Genomic DNA, 19,067 nt, shown 5'->3' with positions numbered 1-19,067 from the left:
AAGTTTCTTACCACACAGCCATGGCTTTCTTTAAAAAAAAAAAAAATTAAGAAAAAGCTATCTTTTAGTTGTTTCAGTTCTTGACTTTGGCCACACTGGGGCGTTGCATTGAAGAGTTTAACCAAACAAATCGAGGCCAGTACTAATTTTTGTTTTGTTAAAGCTTGGCACTGATTCTACCTGTCTCTTTTTGCTGAATCACTAAGTTATGGAGATGTAAACAAACCAGCACCAATTGTCAAGTGGTGGGATTGGGGTGGGGGACAAACACATTACATACATATATATATATATATATATATATATACATACATATATATGTATATATATAAATAAAAATTTTTTTTTTTTTTAAGTTTCAGCTTAGAGCTGCGGCCATGTGTGTTATTCGGTTAAAATGTCTTACGTTTAAGCTGGTTCCCATGCATTTCCCTGAAGAGAAGATTACATTCTTATCAACATCACCTATTCCTATGGAAGGTATAATTTGTAATCTTTGAAACATATGTTGGAAATAAAAGTATGCAGTTAACATATGTGTTTTACTCCATTTACTAAACTTATACACACATATCATCATCATCATCGTTTAACGTCCGCTTTCCATGCTAGCATGGGTTGGACGATTTGACTGAGGACTGGTGAAACCGGATGGCAACACCAGGCTCCAGTCTGATTTGGCAGAGTTTCTACAGCTGGATGCCCTTCCTAACGCCAACCACTCAGAGAGTGTAGTGGGTGCTTTTACGTGTCACCCGCACGAAAACGGCCACGCTCGAAATGGTGTCTTTTATGTGCCACCCGCACAAGCCAGTCCAGGGGCACTGGCAACGATCTCGCTCGAAAATCCTACACACATATATATATATATAAAATAATAATATAGATTTAATCAATATATATATATATATATATATATATATATATATATATATAAATATATGATGGGCTTCTTTCAGCTTCTGTCTACCAAATCCACTCACAATGCTTTGGTCGGCCTATGTACGTATAGAAAACACTTGGCCAAGATGCCACACAGTGAGAATGAACCAAGGACCATGAGGCTGGGAACCAAACTTCTTACCGCACAGCCATGCCTGCACCTAGATAAAATATTTTAGGAAGATGAGGTACAGACTCACTAAATGTTAAAATAAACCTTATCATATTTATAGCCAAATGCTTTTATGCTTCATATTTTCTCCGGCACATACTAAACAACTGCTCTTTTTTTTTTTCCTGCTTCTTTTCTATTCAAGCTCTTTTTTTCTCCCAGTCGTAAAGAAATATTCTTACATAAAGATACCACCAAAATCTACACTGCTGAATATATTTTTATCTCTATTTCATAACTAAATATTTTTTCACATTCATAACTAAAGAAAATAAATAAATAGATAAATAAAAACAAAACAAAAAAAAAACTCATTACAGCTTGATGAAAAAAATAAATATCTGTCACTTCTCTTTCAACAATTTCATCAATATAGCATATATGCATGTATGTGTGTGTGTTTGTATGTGCATGTGTACATATGCACACACATCATCTGCCTTGAATCTAATTTTGTCCATTTATTTTTTTCTGTAAAACTTTTCTCTGATCTAACTTTATTTTTCTGTTGCAAGTTAGTGTTTAATATAATGTGAGCATGCTGATGTTTGCAGAGGAAATAATGTGAGAAAATAAAAAAGTTTGCTAAGTTAATAATTTTTCGAACCATGGAAAAACCAATGTAACAGTAAAGGTATGGTTTTTTTCTTTCTTTTACAACTAATTTTTGCAAGACTAGTTTTTATTACAAAACTGAATTTAGTTTAATCAATATTCTTCAGAAAAACTTGAAGATGGTTGAATTGATAATGGTATCAAAATGTTTACATCTTGTTACAAGTATAATACTGAGTCTATGGTCAACATGTTCTATTCTTGATGGTCTTCGTATCCAAGAGAAGACATAGCTTAATAAGAACAAATGGCAGAAGAAAAGAATTGATTTACATTTCTGAGATGAAGACCTCTTGTAGATCAGGATGGACGGATGAACAGACAGACAGATAGATAGATAGTGGCGAGCTGGCAGAAACGTTAGCACGCCAGGCGAAATGCCTAGCGGTATTTCGTCTGCCGTTACGTCCTGAGTTCAAATTCCGCCGAGGTTGACTTTTCCTTTCATTCTTTCGAGGTTGATAAATTAAGTACCAGTTACGCACTGGGGTCGATGTAATTGACTTAATCCCTTTGTCTGTCCTTGTTTGTCCCCTCTATGTTTAGCCCCTTGTGGGCAAAAAAAAAATAAATAAATAATAAGAGAGAGAGAGAGAGAAAGGGATAAACTTCAGTGTATTCTCTCCTACTGCACCACTTATCTTTCTTTTATTTTTTATTTGCTTCAGTCAATTGATTGCAGTTACTCCTAATTCTATTTCTAATTTTCTTTTTTAACTATTGTCCCTTTTCTTTTGTTGTGTCTAGAGAGAGTCAATTCAACAATATTAAAAACACACACAGTCCCATTTCTTTATTATGAATCAACTGGTTAAATATCTATCCAACTACCTAATTGCTCATTTGTTTAACTTGTTGGTTAAACAGTCAATTGTTCTCTTATTGCTCGTCAGAGTTCTGATGTTGTCATTCATGACCTTTCCAGTGAATTCTCTCCCAGTTCATCACAGCGTTGGGCTCACAATCATGAGGTAGTGAATTTGATTCCAGGAACAGGCTGTGTGTTGTGTTCTTGAGAAAGATACTTTATTTCATGTTGCGCCAGTTCAATCAGCTGTAGAAATGAGTTGCAATGTCACTAGTGCCAAGCTGTATTGGCCTTTGCCTTTCCCCTGAATAACATCGGTGGCGTGGAGAGGGGAGGCTGGTATGGATGCGTGACTGCTGGTCATCCATAAACAACCTTTCTGGACTTGTGCCTTGGAGGGTAAATTTTTAGGTGCAATCCAAAGATCATTCATGAACAAAGGGGGTCTTTACCATTTTACCTTTACATGTAATATCATTAGGCCAGGGTAATTTAGTTCCAGATAATGGTTGACAAGAATGACTACTTAGCACAGCACCACCCTATTATAAGTGAATATTTCATGCATCACTGCTTAATCTTAGTAAGTAACCCCAACCTTTGTGCATTTGCCTTAACCCTCTGCCAAATGTAATGCTTATTTATTTACATTGTTTGGAATTAATCATGAATTATCGCATAACCTTGAGATTTCAATGATATGATTCTTTTACATGTTTCAGTCATTTGATTGCCATGCTGGAGCACTGCCTTAAAGGGTTTTAATGAAAGAAATTGACATCAGAGCTTATTCTTTGTAAGCCTAGTACTTATTCTATCAGTCTCTTTTGTCAAACCACTAGGTTATGGGGGCACAAACACACTAATATCGGTTGACAAACACAGATACAAAGACACACAAACATACATTCAGTTTCTGTCTACCAAATCCACTCACAAGGTTTTGTTTTGGCCTGAGGCTACAGTAGGAGACACTTGCCTCAGGTGCCATGCAGTGGGACTGAGCCCAGAACCATGTGGTTGGGAAGAAAGCATCTTGCCACATAACCAAGTCTGTGCCTATGTTTACTTTTTGAATAATAATGTAGGGTAGGTGTGAGATGCAATTTTGGACAAAAAAAAAAAAAATGAAATAGAATATTTGGATTGGACATGGCTGGTTTGAATACTAGAGAGTTAAGTCAAACTTGAGTGTGTACTCCTTGTGCTTCATAGTTACCAGTTGAAATTTATTTTTACACTTCACAATAGTTGCATTTTCTATATGTCTACACAACCATATATTGTTTCTTCTGCTCATATACAAATTTTCATATGTCTGTTTATACACATGGGTAGATTATGAGATTAACAGATGACACTGGTAGCAAGGATAAGCAATGTTTAAGCATGCACATAAGCGTATATATGTGCATACATCAAGTCAGGACATTATCTAACCCTGCAGGTGCAGTGGTCACCTATATTATATACCCTTACTCTTTTACTTGTTTCAGTCATTTGACTGTGGCCATGCTGAAGCACTGCATTTAGTCAAGCAAATCGACCTCAGTACTTATTCTTTGGATGCCTAGTACTTATTCTATCGGTCTCTTTTGCTGAACCGCTAAGTTACGGGGACGTAAACACACCAGCATTGGTTGTCAAGCGATGTTGGAGGGACAAACACAGACACACAAACATATACACACACATACATATATATATATATATATATATATATATATATACACGACGGGCTTCTTTCAGTTTCCGTCTACCAAATCCACTCACAAGCCTTTGGTCGGCCTGAGGCTATAGTAGAAGACACTTGCCCAAGGTGCCACACAGTGGGACTGAACCCGGAATCATGTGGTCGGTAAGCAAGCTACTTACCACACAGCTGCTCCTGCATCTATATGTATGGAAATACCAACAAATTTTGAGACTGTCTTTTAAATTATACTTTATAGGCACACACTTCAGTAAAGAAACACCTTAGGAAGTACAAAACCTAGAATCTGAAAGTCTCCATCAAAGCAGCCCAATGCAATAGGGGCAATCCCAGAATTATGGAGGCCCTCCTTATAAACAAACTGAGACCAGCCATGAACAACAAGAAAGAACTACACAAAGCATACTGTTCACTATAGCAACACCAGTCTGTGCATGTCACCTCCCTCTTTTGCACCCCCACCACATCTGAGCAATGACCTTTTCCAATCACTGCCATTTCCATATGTCCTGAAGAAGGGGTTTTCACTCTGGAATACAGAAATACAAGGTAAAACTGCATCATCATCATTCTATGACCGTTGTCCATGTTAGCAAACTGGAAAGCTGCACCAAACTCCAGTCTTTTTTGGCATGGTTTCCATGGCTGGATGCCCTTCTTAACGTCAACCACTCCAAGAGTGTAATGGGTGCTTTTATGTGCCATTTGCATGACACCAGTATCTGCAATGATCGCAGTTTTATTTGGCTTGATGGGTCTTTTCAAGCACGGCATTATGCCAAATGAACTCAGTTGTTGCCTCATTTACTTATTCTCATTTTGAAGCCTGTTGTTATTGTTGATGTTGCTTTTATTACTACTGACACAGTTGTGATACTGGGTAAAAAGTAATTTATCTTAATCCTTTAGCATTTAAACTGGCCACATCTGGCCCAAATATACCTCCAGTTTTATGTTTGAACTGGCCCCAGATCTAGTCTCACACTTACCCAACAATGTCATTCTAAATACAGACAATAACATCAGCAAAATCCCAAATGTATGAGATAACACATAATTTATTCAAAATAGTATGAATAAATAAGCTTTAAATTTGTCAAGGTAATTTGAATGTTAAAAAGTTATTATTAAATTAAGACACCTTTTAAAAGTTAACATTTAGGCACAGACAAGACTGTGTGATGAGAAGACTGCTTCCCAACCAGTTTAGGGTTCAGTCCCACTGTACTGCAGCTTGGGCAAGTGTCTTCTACTATAACCTGGGGCTGACCAGAGCCTTCTTCTGAGTGGTAGATGGAAACAGAAAGAAGCCTGTTGTATGCGTGTGCATCTTTGTGTTTGTTCTCCATCACTGCTTGACAACTGATGTTGGTGTGCTTATATCCCCAATCTCCATAACCTAGCAGTTCAGCAAAATAGATTGATAGAGTAAGTACCAGGCTTTAAAGAAAATAAAAAAGTACTGTGGTTGACATGTCCAACTAAAATTCTTCAAAGCAGTGGCCCAGCATAGCTGCAGTCTAATGACTGAAACAAGATAAAAGATTTAAAGAAAAGACAAAGGCTAAAAAATTACTGTACAAATGCATCTATTACTCCTCTCTATTGCACTCTTTGTCCTCAGTTCTCATATTTCCTGCTAATCCAGTGGGTGATACCATACATTTTTGAGGAAAACTATTGTAAACAGTGTGAGAACAACAGAATTAGTTTATATTTCTCCAGTCAAGGCCTTCTATGGATCAGATGAGAGAGGGAGTGAGTAAATGAGATCCATTTTAATATGTTCTGTATTGGTTATCTTGAAGATCTACCATCAACAATCAGAAGTATTAGATTTTTTGATGATGATCTTACAGGTATATGGATATAAAATTAAATAATAACCCTATTTTCTGACATACAAATCATAGTATATAGTGTAAACATGTGGTGCAAACATTTAAACATCTTCACTCTCTTTTCAAATCCTGCTGTATTTCACATGGAATTTTTGATCCTCCAAAACTGTCTTGCTATACAAGTCGACCTACCTTTCTTTGGCTGCAAATTTTGATCTGAAAAAGTCGACTTGTTTACCAGAAAATATGATAGATATATAATTTCTTTTTTGAAGAATTTCTCTGTGCGGCAAAAATTTTTTACAATTCAGAATTAAAAAAAATATATACGTATTAATTCCTAATAAATTCAATGAAAGAATTTCCAAAAGAAAAAAAAAAAAAAGCTTTAACAAATATATGATTAGAATAATAACTAAAATCTAAGATCGACAGAAATGAGTGGTCTTAGATCTATCTACTGTCTTACCAAGGACATGAGCAAAGAAATAGAGGATGCTGGTGATAAGGGCTGTCTTGATCACATCTCGATCAATAGCATGAAGCGTACTCCAGAAAAGCCAGGATAAACCTATAAAATAGATAAATAAAAAGGGATATACAGCAGAAAGTTTCAAAAAAAATTAACAACGAAAAATCATTAAAGTAATCACAATGAAAAGACTTTATTACCAAACTTTATACAATATCAATTTACTCCAGAACAGAAGTGCCTTAATAATGTTGCATTTTTCTATAGGCTCAAGATCTGAAATTTTGAGGGATTGGGGTCCAGTTGATTATAATAACGCCTAACACTGCTCAACTGGTCCTTATTTTATTGATCTTGAAAAAATGAAAGGTGAAGTTGACCTCAGTGGAATATTGATAACAATTATTTCTACTCCAGGCACAGGGCCTTGAAAATTTGGGGGGAAGTTGATTACATCAGCCTCAGTGCGTAACTGGTACTTATTTCATCGACTCTGAAAGGTTGAAAGGCAAAGATGACCTCAGTGGAATTTGAACTCAAAACATAGTGGCAGACGAAATACCACTAAGCATTTTGCTCAGTATGCTAACAATTCTGCCAGCTTGCTGCTTTTAATATTGATAATAATTGTTTCTTTATTAGTCACAGGGGCTGAATACAAAACAAATAGGGAGAAAACAAAACTGGGGACATGTGGGGTTTAACACAAAAATTGAGTAAACAATAAAATAACAATGACAACTAACTATACAATTAAAGAATAAAATACCCCAAAAGGTGGGAGTTCCTCACAGGGACAACCAAGGAACCCCATACATTTTGGTTATCCCAATCACCAGATGCACTTCAGCAGGCGCCTCTCTCCTCTGGTTTACAAATGATTCAGTTCAGAGTAGGCCCATTCACATGGCACATCCTCGCCACATGCACCCACCTTTTAACAAATTTACTGGGGGCGGGGGGGGGGGGGGAGAACTTCCCTATCTACTCTCACTTTCTTTTTCAAGTGGAACTTCAAAAAGTCAATGAGGAGGAAAGTACCTGTCTTCAGTCCTTTCAATCTCGTCCACCACACTACCTCCTTCGCTACCAGACAGAGAAAAACTGCCTCTCCTTCCCAGCCAAAGGAAGGTGGTGGGGCGATCATCATGATGAATTTGACTGATAACCGGATTCATCCTACATGTAACAGCTGTTCGACAAAGCTCCACAAATTAGTAATCCACAGACATGGGACATGCGCAGTAATGTTTCGTCGCCTTGCACACACCTCAGATAGGTCTGTCTGACAGCACCTCTGTGTCTGTAGAGCTTGTCTCAAACTGGCAGAATACCCAGGTAGCACTGCCAGGCCAGGGATTTCTGTTAGTTATCCATAGGTCTTGGCCCAAAAGACCTCTGGAGAAGACCAGTTAACTGATCCATACTGACGCCCAGAGTTTCCCAGAGAACATCGTCGCTCTTGCTCGCCACTAATCCCTTATAGAACTCCATAGTAGAATTTTACTGACCGTGTTGCCCAACTGGCAGAAAGCTGTGAGTGCTTGCCAATACACCAGGTGCCAGACACCCTTTCTTGATCTATGCTTGATCCAGGACTGTAGCTCTGTCAATGAGATGTGGAAAATCCTGCTTGACAAACAGCGACCACACCTGTTCACTGTTAAGAAAGTGCTGGAGATGTTGCAGCCTCAGTGTGTGTCTGCACAACATTAGCCATGGCATGCCCAGCCCTTCACTCAGTAACTGTTGACAACAGATGGATCATTTGATGAGCAGAACATGTCCTTTCCACAGAAAGCAGAAGAGCAAGCGCTCCAGCTTGCTCAGCCATGATGCAGAGGAAAGACAACAGTCAGGCGATAATACATGACGGAAGCGATGTACACATTCGCCACCTCTGCCTGACCTTTCAGGAGCAGCTTTCTCTCTGCCCATTTCTGGGTGAGATTAGCTACCCTGCTTGTCACCTCCCCCGAGTTCTTGTCTACCTGGAGGTCTGGTCCAAACCAGACCCCAAGTAATTTAACCAGTCCTTGGAGCACATATTTTTCACTCCAGCAGGGAACCACAGTGTTTGGCTGCCAGAGCTTCAGATTTAAAGAGTACTGAAATGCCTGCAAACTGTTTTGCCCTCAAAATACACAGAATGTCCAGCATTATTTCTTTCAGTGCTTTTTCCACATCTACCAGACTCGCCATCTCTGGCTGCTTCATGTTTACAGAGATGCATATATACAACAAAGTGTTCTTCTTTGTTTCTACTGAGACCTCGGTGGGGATAGCAATATTCGCTCAAGCTTTCTCAAGTCTTATTAATTTAGCTGCCTCAGCTAGACACATGTCTTTCTGAAGCAAATCCATGCCAAAAAATTCCTTGTCCTTGGCTGCCATTACAGTGAATGAATTTTTGCCATTTATTATGATGTTATTTGTTGTAGTGGAGGCAGAGTCAGTTGTTGTCGTGATACTGTTACTATATGCTGTCTTTAGTTTATTTGTAGTGGTAGCAGCAACAGAGTTGGTTATAGTTGTGATACTGATGTTATGAGCTGTCTTTTGTGTTGGAATATTCCATTGGATTAGAGGGAATTCAGCTTCATAGTTTCTTATGTCGCTGAATTTGTTGCTACTATTATTTTTGATTGACAACTTGGCAATTTTTTGCGTGCGAATTTGAACCTGCTGCGTGCTCAATCTCTCCTATTTGTGGGTAGTAGGCGGAGGGCATTACGGCATCTTGCACCTCTCTATGTGAAGCATGTCTCACTTCCTTTTCTATGTCTTTCAACAAGCCTGGCTTCACCATGCTTTTTTTTTTTAATTAGATTTGAAAAAATTATGTTGAGATTACAGTTCCCAAAGGGGCACTAACAACCCAAAACAGCCAACCAATACAAAGGTGTTTTGGTTAAACGTCTAGAAATAAAATAAGTAATTAACAACTTTTGGAAACCAAAATTCAGAGCAAAAACCTTCAAGTGGACAAACATGTGCATTCCATCAGGACTACTACTTCTACTACTACTAATAATAATAGTTTCAAATTTTGGCTCAAGGCCAGCAAGGTAATATTTTTCCATCGCCAGACATGATAACTCAGAATACAGGAAACAAATGACACTGCTTGCATCATTTGCATGTATCATGCAATGTCAAGACAAGGAGACACAAATATATACACACACACCAAATAGGTTTCTTTTAATTTCTGTCCACCAGAACACTTATAAGGCTTTGATTGGCTTGGGGTTATAATGGAATCGAACCTGAAACCAAACAATATTAGTGCATTGTTGTACCACCATTATTCTATATTTATATTTATACCTTAACCATATGGTGCTTTATTTTACTGAAAAACAATATTCTTGTATTGCACTATTTTAAATATTTTTTTTGTAATTTTGTTCTGGTAAATCAAGAACTAATCAAGTTTACATTAACAATCATAACTTGAAGAGTTTGAAACCTAGGTACAACAATATGCACATCTGGGTTGGACATTTATCTGATATGTTCTTCCTACAGGTAAGATGAAATTTCTTATGTTCGCCGCCCGCACACATCTTTGCCAGTATATACAGTGAAGCTTTATTATAGCATTGTATATTATCAACAGCTATTTCCATTAAAAATTGGTGCATTGTTGTACTACCATTCTATATTTATATTTTAAACATATGGTGCTTTATTTTACTGGAAAACAATACTCTTGTATTGCACTATTTTATATATATAGCAGGCATCATAATAACAATTGTGTTGTACATAATTGTTTCGGGTCAAAAGGTCAAATAAACAGAGTGATGTTGAATACACTCTGCTCAAAGGATCGTTATCTTCCTTCTCCAATGCCCCTTTCCTTTCAAAGGATCTTTGTCTTGCAAGTTACTTGGTGACCCTGCTAGTGTTGGTATCATGCAAAAAATATCCAGTCCACACTGTTAAGTGGTTGGCATTTGGAAGGGCATCCAGCTGTAAAAAACTGACCTCTCCGGTGCTTGTGCCATGTAAAAAACACTCCGTCCACTCTGATGGGTCATTGGTCTTAAGAAGGGCATCCAGCTGTAAAATCTGTGCCAAAATAGACACAGAAGTCTGGTGTAGGTTCCTGCCTGGCCAGCTCCTGTCAAATCATCCAACCCATGCCAGCATGGAAGGTGGACGTTAAACAATGATGATGATGATTATGATATGCAAATGAATGTAGAGGTCTTGAGTTCCATCTCACAAACTGGTTGGCTTGTGGGTATAGTAGTAGAATATATTTGCTCAAGGTGTCACGCAGTGAGAACTGAACCTGAAACCATGACTGAGGAAGTGAACTTTTTAACCGCATAGCCAAAGTAAAACATTTAGTTTGATACTGTATCATTTCTGATAGTTCAATCATAATATTCATCATGATAACTATGAGATTACATGACTTTTGGTTTCTATTTCTTTGATAGCAAAAATATTTCATTTCATATTTTCCTAGTATTGTTTAACAGCAGATGTCTTCTTTATTTCATTTTGTTACTGACAGCTAAAGTAAACAAATAGATGATGATAATTCACAGCACTGTGCCATCAACTCACTTCCTACATTAAGCAGCCACCTGGACACCTCATCAATATCTTTTCATAGCTCCTACTGATCATTCTCTCCTTCCCCTACTAAATGTGAGTAACTATGTAGCTCTTCTACAAGAACATGTTCTACTCCCACCCATCTCTCCTACTTTAGCTCAAACTTCCCGCATGGTCCATAGTTTGCAAGCTGCATGGCAACTTCACTAGTGCTGGTGACATGTAAAAAGAACCCAGCACATACTGTAAAGTGGTTGGTGTTAGAAAGAACATCCAACCATATAAACCATGCCAAAGCAGACAATGGAGCACAGTGCAGGCCTTGGACCAATCAAATCCTGTCAGACAGTCCAATTCATGCCAGCATGGAACACAGATGTTAACCTTTTAGTGATCAGGTTTTTCTGTCAAATGTAATACCTATTCATTCACACTGTTTTAAATTAATCATGCATTATCTTGTAGCTTAGAGATTTTGATGAAATTATTGTTTATTTTTAAAATGACATAATAGAAGAGAATCCAGATCTAGCTAGCTGAGCATAAAACAAGAAGAATATTTGAGCCAGATATGGTTGGTTTAAATACAAAAGGATTAAATATGATAAAGATGATGATGTTGGTACAAGGCCAGATGTTTAGCGAATGTGAAAGCAGTAAACCTGTACTAACAGTATGAGTGACCCTGTAGAATAATACTGATTGTACAGTGGCATGGAAAAATTTTTTCTTAGGGTTACCATTGCCCTATGTTAAAACATGACAATTTAAGAAAAACCTCTTTTATTATAGGCTACTTGACAAGTTGTGACCTTTGTTGAGCAATGATTGAGTATCTGAAACCATTTACTTAAAATTGTTTAGCCTCTAAATGAATAAGAAATAATAATAATGATGGTTTCAAATTCTGGCACAAGGCCAGCAAGTTTGGGTAATTGGCTAGGTTGATTAAAATTGACCCAGTGTTCAACTGGTACTTATCAACCCCAAAAGGATGAAAGGTAAAGTTGACCCCAGTGGAATTTGCTCTCAGAATGAAAAGATGGGTGAAATACTGCTAAACATTACACACAGTATACTGACAATTCTGCCAGTTCACCACCTTAATAATACTGGTTTTAAATTTTGGCACAAGGGCAGAAGTATTAGGGGAGGAGGGAAAGTCAATTGCATCAACCCCAGTGTTTAACTGATATTTATTTTACCATTCCCAAAAGGATGAAAGGCAAAGTCGACTTCACTGGAATTTGAACTTAGAATATGAAGACGGACAAAATGCCACTAAGCAATTTTCCCACTGAGCCAACAATTCTGTCAGCTTGCTGCCTTTAATAATAATAATAATTCTTTCTACTATAATCACAAAACCTGAAATTTGTGGGAGGGAGCTTATCAACCTCAGCAGAATATTAATATTAATAATAATCCTTTCTACTAAAGACACAAGGCCTGAAATTTCAAGGGAGGAGACTAGTCGATTACAATGACCCCACTGTTCAACTGGTACTTAATTTATTGACCCCGAAAGGATGAAAGATGAAGTTGACCTTGACTCAGAATGTACAGGTGGAAGAAATGCCGCTAAGCATTTTGCCTGGTGTGCTAACAATTCTGCCAGCTCATCACCTTAATAATAATAATAATAAAAATGATAAGCTCCTACAGAAAGTTAATCTCCTAGGGACAGCAAGGATTATCAGGAGGGTCCTAAGCATTTGAAAGACAACTGAAAACTTGTGGATATTTAAGGTTACAAGTAGTAACCTGCTACCCACATAAATCCTATCAGGAATAAGACTGAACTTGAGCCAGACCATAATAATATTAATAATAAACAGAGTGCTTACTTAGTAAAGCTGCGCCATAGAACCTCACAGGGAGAGTAAGACATTGTCCTTCAACTGCTTCGAAAGCTGTTTCATACAAGTGTTGAGGGAATACCAAAGCCTGGAAAAAGAAAAAGTCAAAATTATTAAATCTCAATCAAATAAACAACTTCAATAATAGGAATGATGATTTAAGACATTCATTCTAAAATTCCTAAATTTTTTTGTTGGGAGGGAACAGTCCAATAATATTGGCCACAGTATTTGACTGGCATTTATTCTATCAAACCTGGAAGGACAATGAATGATGTTAACCTTAGAAGGATTTGAAATTTTAGAAAAAACAGTTTGAAAAAAGAAATTTGGCATCATTTCAATATGTTAACACCATTGTCCCTACATCGGAATGCATTGCTGCATGCATTACCCATCTTGAAGGTCTTCATGTAGAATTTGAGAGAAGATACAATAATTTATTAAAGATGGATTATCCACTAGTTTGTAGACTTAGAAAATTATGAGCCAGGAGATGAAAATTTTGATTTGGCTGAAATGTTGTTGGATTTGAAAAAGAATATGAAACTGAGAATAAGAGTTGAAAAAGAAGGTGTCTTTGCCTACATATCGATAAAGGAATCACACCCAAATATTTTTCAACATGTAGAAGCAAACATCATTTCTTTCCCTACCACATGGATGGTGGAATCTGCATTTCCAGCTGTTGTAGCTATTTTCAGTAGAAAACGAAATAAATTAGATATCAACAGCAGAGGAACTATTAGACTAAGACTAAAATAAGTTCATTAAAATTGATTATGATATCTTGTGTCAGAAACACCAATATCAAGCTAGTCACTAGCTAAATGGACTGAAAATGAACGACTTTATGAAAAATTATTTTGATATCTTGTGTTTATCTTTGTTTACTAAAATAAATTTAAAATTTTATCTTTGGTTTGCTAAAACAAATTTTAAAGTGTAAATAGACTATTTTGCCTTTTCATTAAGTATCTTAGTGTGAAAATAGAACAGCCTAAAGTAAAAGTAGAAATGGTCCCTAGAAATTTTTTCAAGTAAAAAATGGTCCCTGGGCTGAAAAAGGTTGGGAATCACTGGTTTAGGAAGAAAACCAGCAATTTTGAGAAACAGTGGCTAGCCAATACTGACAAACGCAAAACTTGACTGGTACTTTATCTCATTGACCCTAGAATAACAAAAGATAAAGCTGACCACAAAATCTTATATTCACAAGAAGAATAAGAGTCTATGAAGTCATACTCTTCTTGAGTGTGTAGGAATTATGCGATCCTAATTCAGCTCAGTATAAACAGTTGACAGTTGGCCAAACAATAACTCGGTGTGATTCATAGAGCTGTTAGTCTAGACATACCATGATGTTGCTTATCTGAGAAACATATCGCATGTTACAACATGCGGTGCTTAATTTGTATGGGGTGCAGTTTTTTTGTTTTCTTATTTTGCAATCTGGACATGTTACACTCATTCTCTTCTCTCCAGTGTACAGTCTATTTTTGTTAGGTACATGTGTTAATGATAAAAGGGAAATGGCTACATATCAGAACTGGAACCAGATTGTAGGCTCAATGTGTTGAAATTACACAACACCACCATGATACCTAGCATCTGCTAAGTGTACGTGCATGTAATTGTCTAGATAGATAGATAAATATATATCATGACTTAGCGCATGACAGAGGGAGCAGCCTAAACATTATGTCGATAAGTATTCTTCCTTTGTTAATTTTTTCACTAGATTTTTTTTTACTAGTTTTATTCAATAAATTTATAATGTATATAGTAGTTTTTACAAAATAATCTTTTTAAATACTATTAACCTATGTTAGACATTAAAAAAAAAATGGTAATTCATACTTGTAAAGACAGGGGTAAATCTGACACTAAATTATTAATTCCCATAATGTTTATATAGATAGGTTGTAGGATTTGATGTGTTTATAATATAGCCGTTGAGGGTTTCCTTAGGTTTAGCATTTTATATATATATATATATATATATATATATATATATATATATATATATGTATATATGTATATATATATATATATATATATATATATATATATATATATATATATCTCGGTATTGTAATTTAGGTGTTTAATTTTTTTAATTTTTAAAAATATATTTGTAGTTTATATATTTTTATTTCTCTATTTAATATGACTTTTAATAATATTTTAACTTTGATCCGTTAATAATAACAATAAGATAAATATCCTGAGGATGCACTGATGGATTTATGTATTAGGTATAGCCTTGATAAACACCCCACCAGCACAGAAACACGTGTAGCATTGATTAGAAATACATTCTTTCCCTGCAGACTAATAATAGGTAAGTTATATATATTTTCAAATAACTTTATTGTACTTTATAGTAGGCTTTTTAACTGCTTTTACTATTTTATTGGATATAACTTTCTATGTGTATTCCATACAATAAGGTTATCCTGAAATAGTGAGCTGAGGTTCTATTGGTAAAATCCCTAATTTGTAATAACATTATAAAAATATATATACAGGGTGTGGTGAATAAATTGTCGTCTAAATTATGCAAAAATGAAAATAACATTGACATCTCGTTTTAACACATCATCATTTTTTAACGTCTGTTTTCCATGTTGGCATAGGTTGAATGGTTTGACTGAGGTCTGGAGAGCCAGTGGCTGCACCAGGCTCCAATCTGATCTGGTAATGTTTCTACAGCTGGATGCCCTTCCTAATGCCAACCACTCCGAGAGCGTAGTGGCTGCTTTTTACATGCCACCAGCACAGGAGCCAGTCAGGTGGGCCTGGCATTGATTGCAGCACAGGTTGGTGGTTGCTGACTTGGATAAAAGGAAAGTTAAAAAGTATGTGAGAAAGGGAACGGTTGAGAGGAGAAAGGTGTGGAAACTGAAGGAAGAAGAAACAAGAGCAAGGTTTGAAGAGAGTCGGGGAGTTGGTAAGCATTGATGCACCAGATTTGTTGAGGACTTTTGAAGAAGGGGTACTAAAGGCATGTGACGAAGTGTGTGGGAGGAGGAAGGGTAGGAGAGATCAAGGAAATACATGGTAGTGGAACAAGGAGGTGAGGGATGCAATAGTGAGGAAGAAGGAAGTGCACAAAGTTTTATGTAATAAGACTGAGGAAATGAAAGCCAGGTATAATAACATGAAGAGTCATGCAAAGAGGGTGGTTGTAAGATCTACGAGGAAGGAGGCTGAGGAGAGGTTGAGTGGACTGGATGAGAACCCAGATAGAGTGTTTAGGTTTATTAAATCAATGAAAAATGATGGAAGAGATGTTGAGGGAGGAAGATGCATGAGGGGGAGTAATGGAAGGTTGAATTTTAGTGAGATGAACAGGAGAAGAGTTTGAAAGGAGCATATGGAGGGAATTATGAATGAGGAGAATGAATGGGATCAGAGGGTGGAAGTTGCTGTGGTGAAGGGGCCAGTGGAGAGGGTTAGTAGTGGAGGCAATGAAGGAAATGAAAACAAGAAGGGCAGCTGGTCCATCAGAAGTGTGGAAATGATAACTGCAAGTGGAGAGATAGGGATTGTTGTGATGTTGGAGCTCTGCGCAGGCGTGCTGGATGGAAGAAGAATGCCAGACAATTGGGCACTAAGTGTGGTGGTACCAATCTTCAAGGGGAACGGGGATGTGATGAGTTGTGGGGTGTATAGGGGAGTGAAGTTATTGGAGCATGCAATGGAGATAGTGGAAAGGGTGTTGGAGAAGAGAATTTGGAAAGGGGTGGATGTGGATGAGATGTAATTTGGTTTTATGCTAGGAAGGGAGACAATAAATGCAGTAAGAAGATTGCAGGAGGAATACCGATATAAGGGGAAAGAGTTGTACAAGTGCTTTGTTGATCTGAAGAAGGCATTTGATAGGGTTCCAAGGAATGTGATTGAGTGGGCATTGAGAAAGTGAGGTGTACTAGAGGTAATAGTGAGAGCAGTGATGAGTTTGTATGAGGGGGTAAAGACAAGAGTGAGAATTGGATCAGAGCTGTCGGAGGAGTTTGCGGTGAAAGTTGGTGTGCATCAGGAATCTGTGTTGTCACCATTGTTGTTTGCAATAGTGGTTGGTGTGGTGATGGAAATTGCAAGAGAGGGATTGCTAATGGAGATACTGTGTGCAGATGACCTTGTTCTGATGAGTGAGATGATGTAGGGATTGAGAGAGAAGTTTTGGAAATGGAAGGAGGCGTTTGAAAGCAAGAGTTTGATGGTAAACCTCAGGAAGGCAAAGGTGATGGTGAGTGGGGTAGAAGGAGAAGTGTTAGTGAGTAAGGTGGATCCATGTGATGTATGTGGGAGGAGGGTAAAGGCAAATGCAGTGTTGTGTACAAGATATGAGAAATGAATTCATGGTAGATGTATGAAAATGAAGAAAGTGACCCCAAGAGTGGCAAGAGAGTTTGTTTGTGGAAGATGTGAGAAAGCAACTGGAGGGCTGGCAAAGTGAGTGGAAACATTATGTGATGAGGTGGAGACGGTGAGAGGGTTTCGTTATTTGGGACATAGGGTGAATGTGAAGCAGCTGTGACAGCAAGAGCGAGACTTGGCTGGGTGAAGTTCAGGGAATGTGGAGCGTTGTTATATGGGAAAAGGTTATCAATGAAGACGAAAGGAAAGTTCTATAGGAGTTGTGTGAGAGCTGCAATGCTGTATGGGAGTGAGACATGGTGTTTGAGACAGAGAGAGAGAGATGGCAATTTTGAGAAGGACTGAGAGAGCAATGGTGAGAGAAATGTGTGGCACAAAGCTGTTTGATAAGAGGAGGACTGCGGACTTGATGGTGATGCTGCGATTGGAGGAAGCAGTGAAATGGCTGGCAAGGGCGAATGAAGTGCGATGGTATGCGTATATGTTGAGGAGCATGCTCTGAAGCGGGTGCTAGAGTTTGAGGTAAATGAACAGCAATCATGAGGTAGACTAAGGAAAATGTGGAGGAGACAGGTGGAGGAGGAAATTGGGAGGGTTGGCTTCAGAAGGAAGGGCACCCAAAACTGGGCAAGGTGGTGAGAGGGTGGTTGCTATGACATTGAGGTAGATCCAGACACTCCCGTTAACAGGGACAAAACTTGGATTCAAAATGATGGACACATCATCATCATCATCATCATCGTTTAACGTCCGCTTTCCATGCTAGCATGGGTTGGACGATTTGACTGAGGACTGGTGAAACCGGATGGCAACACCAGGCTCCAGTCTGATTTGGCAGAGTTTCTACAGCTGGATGCCCTTCCTAACGCCAACCACTCAGAGAGTGTAGTGGGTGCTTTTACGTGTCACCCGCACGAAAACGGCCACGCTCGAAATGGTGTCTTTTATGTGCCACCCGCACAAGCCAGTCCAGGGGCACTGGCAACGATCTCGCTCGAAAATCCTACAGGAGCCAGTCAGGCGGTACTGGCAACGGCCACGCTCAAAATGGTGCATCTCATGTGCCACCCGCACAAGAACCAGTCCAGGGGCACTGGCAACGATCTTACTTGGCTTGCCGGGTCTTCTCACGCACAGCCCATTTCCAAAGGTCTCGGTCCGTAGTCATCGCCTCGGTGAGGCCCAATGTACGAAGGTCTTGCCTCACCACCTCAGCCCAGGTCTTCCTGGGCCTACCTCTTCCACGGGTTCCCTCAACTGTTAGGGTGTGGCACTTTTTCACGCAGCTATCCTCCTCCATTCTCACCACATGTCCATACCAGCGCAATCGTCTCTCTTGCACGCCACAACTGATGCTTCTAATGTTCAGCTTTTCTCTCAAGATACTTACACTCTGACGGGTATTCACATTGACATTACACATCCAACGGAGCATACTGGCTTCATTCCTTGCGAGCTTACGTATGTCCTCAGCAGTTACAGCCCATGTTTCACTGCCATGTAGCATGGTTGTTCGTACGCATGCGTCATACAGTCTGCCTTTTACTCTGAGTGAGAGTCCCTTTGTCGCCAGCAGGGGTAAGAGCTCTCTAAACTTTGCCCAGGCTATTCTTATTCTAGCAGCTACACTTTCAGCGCACCCACCCCCACTACTAACTTGGTCGCCCAGATAGCGGAAGCTAT

General features: G+C 38.3%; 1 protein-coding gene across 19 annotated transcripts in view; it reads right to left on the bottom strand.

Moving 5' to 3' along the window:
• LOC106867691 (tumor protein p53-inducible protein 11) overlaps nucleotides 1-19,067 on the bottom strand; it is a 546,722-nt gene that overhangs the window by 73,629 nt on the left and 454,026 nt on the right. For all 19 annotated transcript variants that reach the window (XR_016242640.1, XR_016242642.1, XR_016242645.1 and 16 more), the window contains exons 4-5: nucleotides 12,987-13,086; nucleotides 6,562-6,663 (exon numbers count right to left, since the gene is read on the bottom strand). Coding sequence is in view for 10 of the 19 variants with exons in the window: in XM_014912640.3 (XP_014768126.1) it covers nucleotides 6,562-6,663; nucleotides 12,987-13,086 (202 nt within the window). In the remaining 9 variants the exon portion in view is untranslated. The remainder of the gene's footprint in view (nucleotides 1-6,561; nucleotides 6,664-12,986; nucleotides 13,087-19,067) is intronic.

This window comes from Octopus bimaculoides, chromosome 7, assembly GCF_046866305.1.
Source record: "Octopus bimaculoides isolate indiv1 chromosome 7, ASM4686630v1, whole genome shotgun sequence".
Lineage (NCBI taxonomy): Eukaryota > Metazoa > Mollusca > Cephalopoda > Octopoda > Octopodidae > Octopus > Octopus bimaculoides.
Note: the sequence above shows the minus strand (reverse complement) of the source record. Positions and strands in the feature narration are given on the sequence as shown.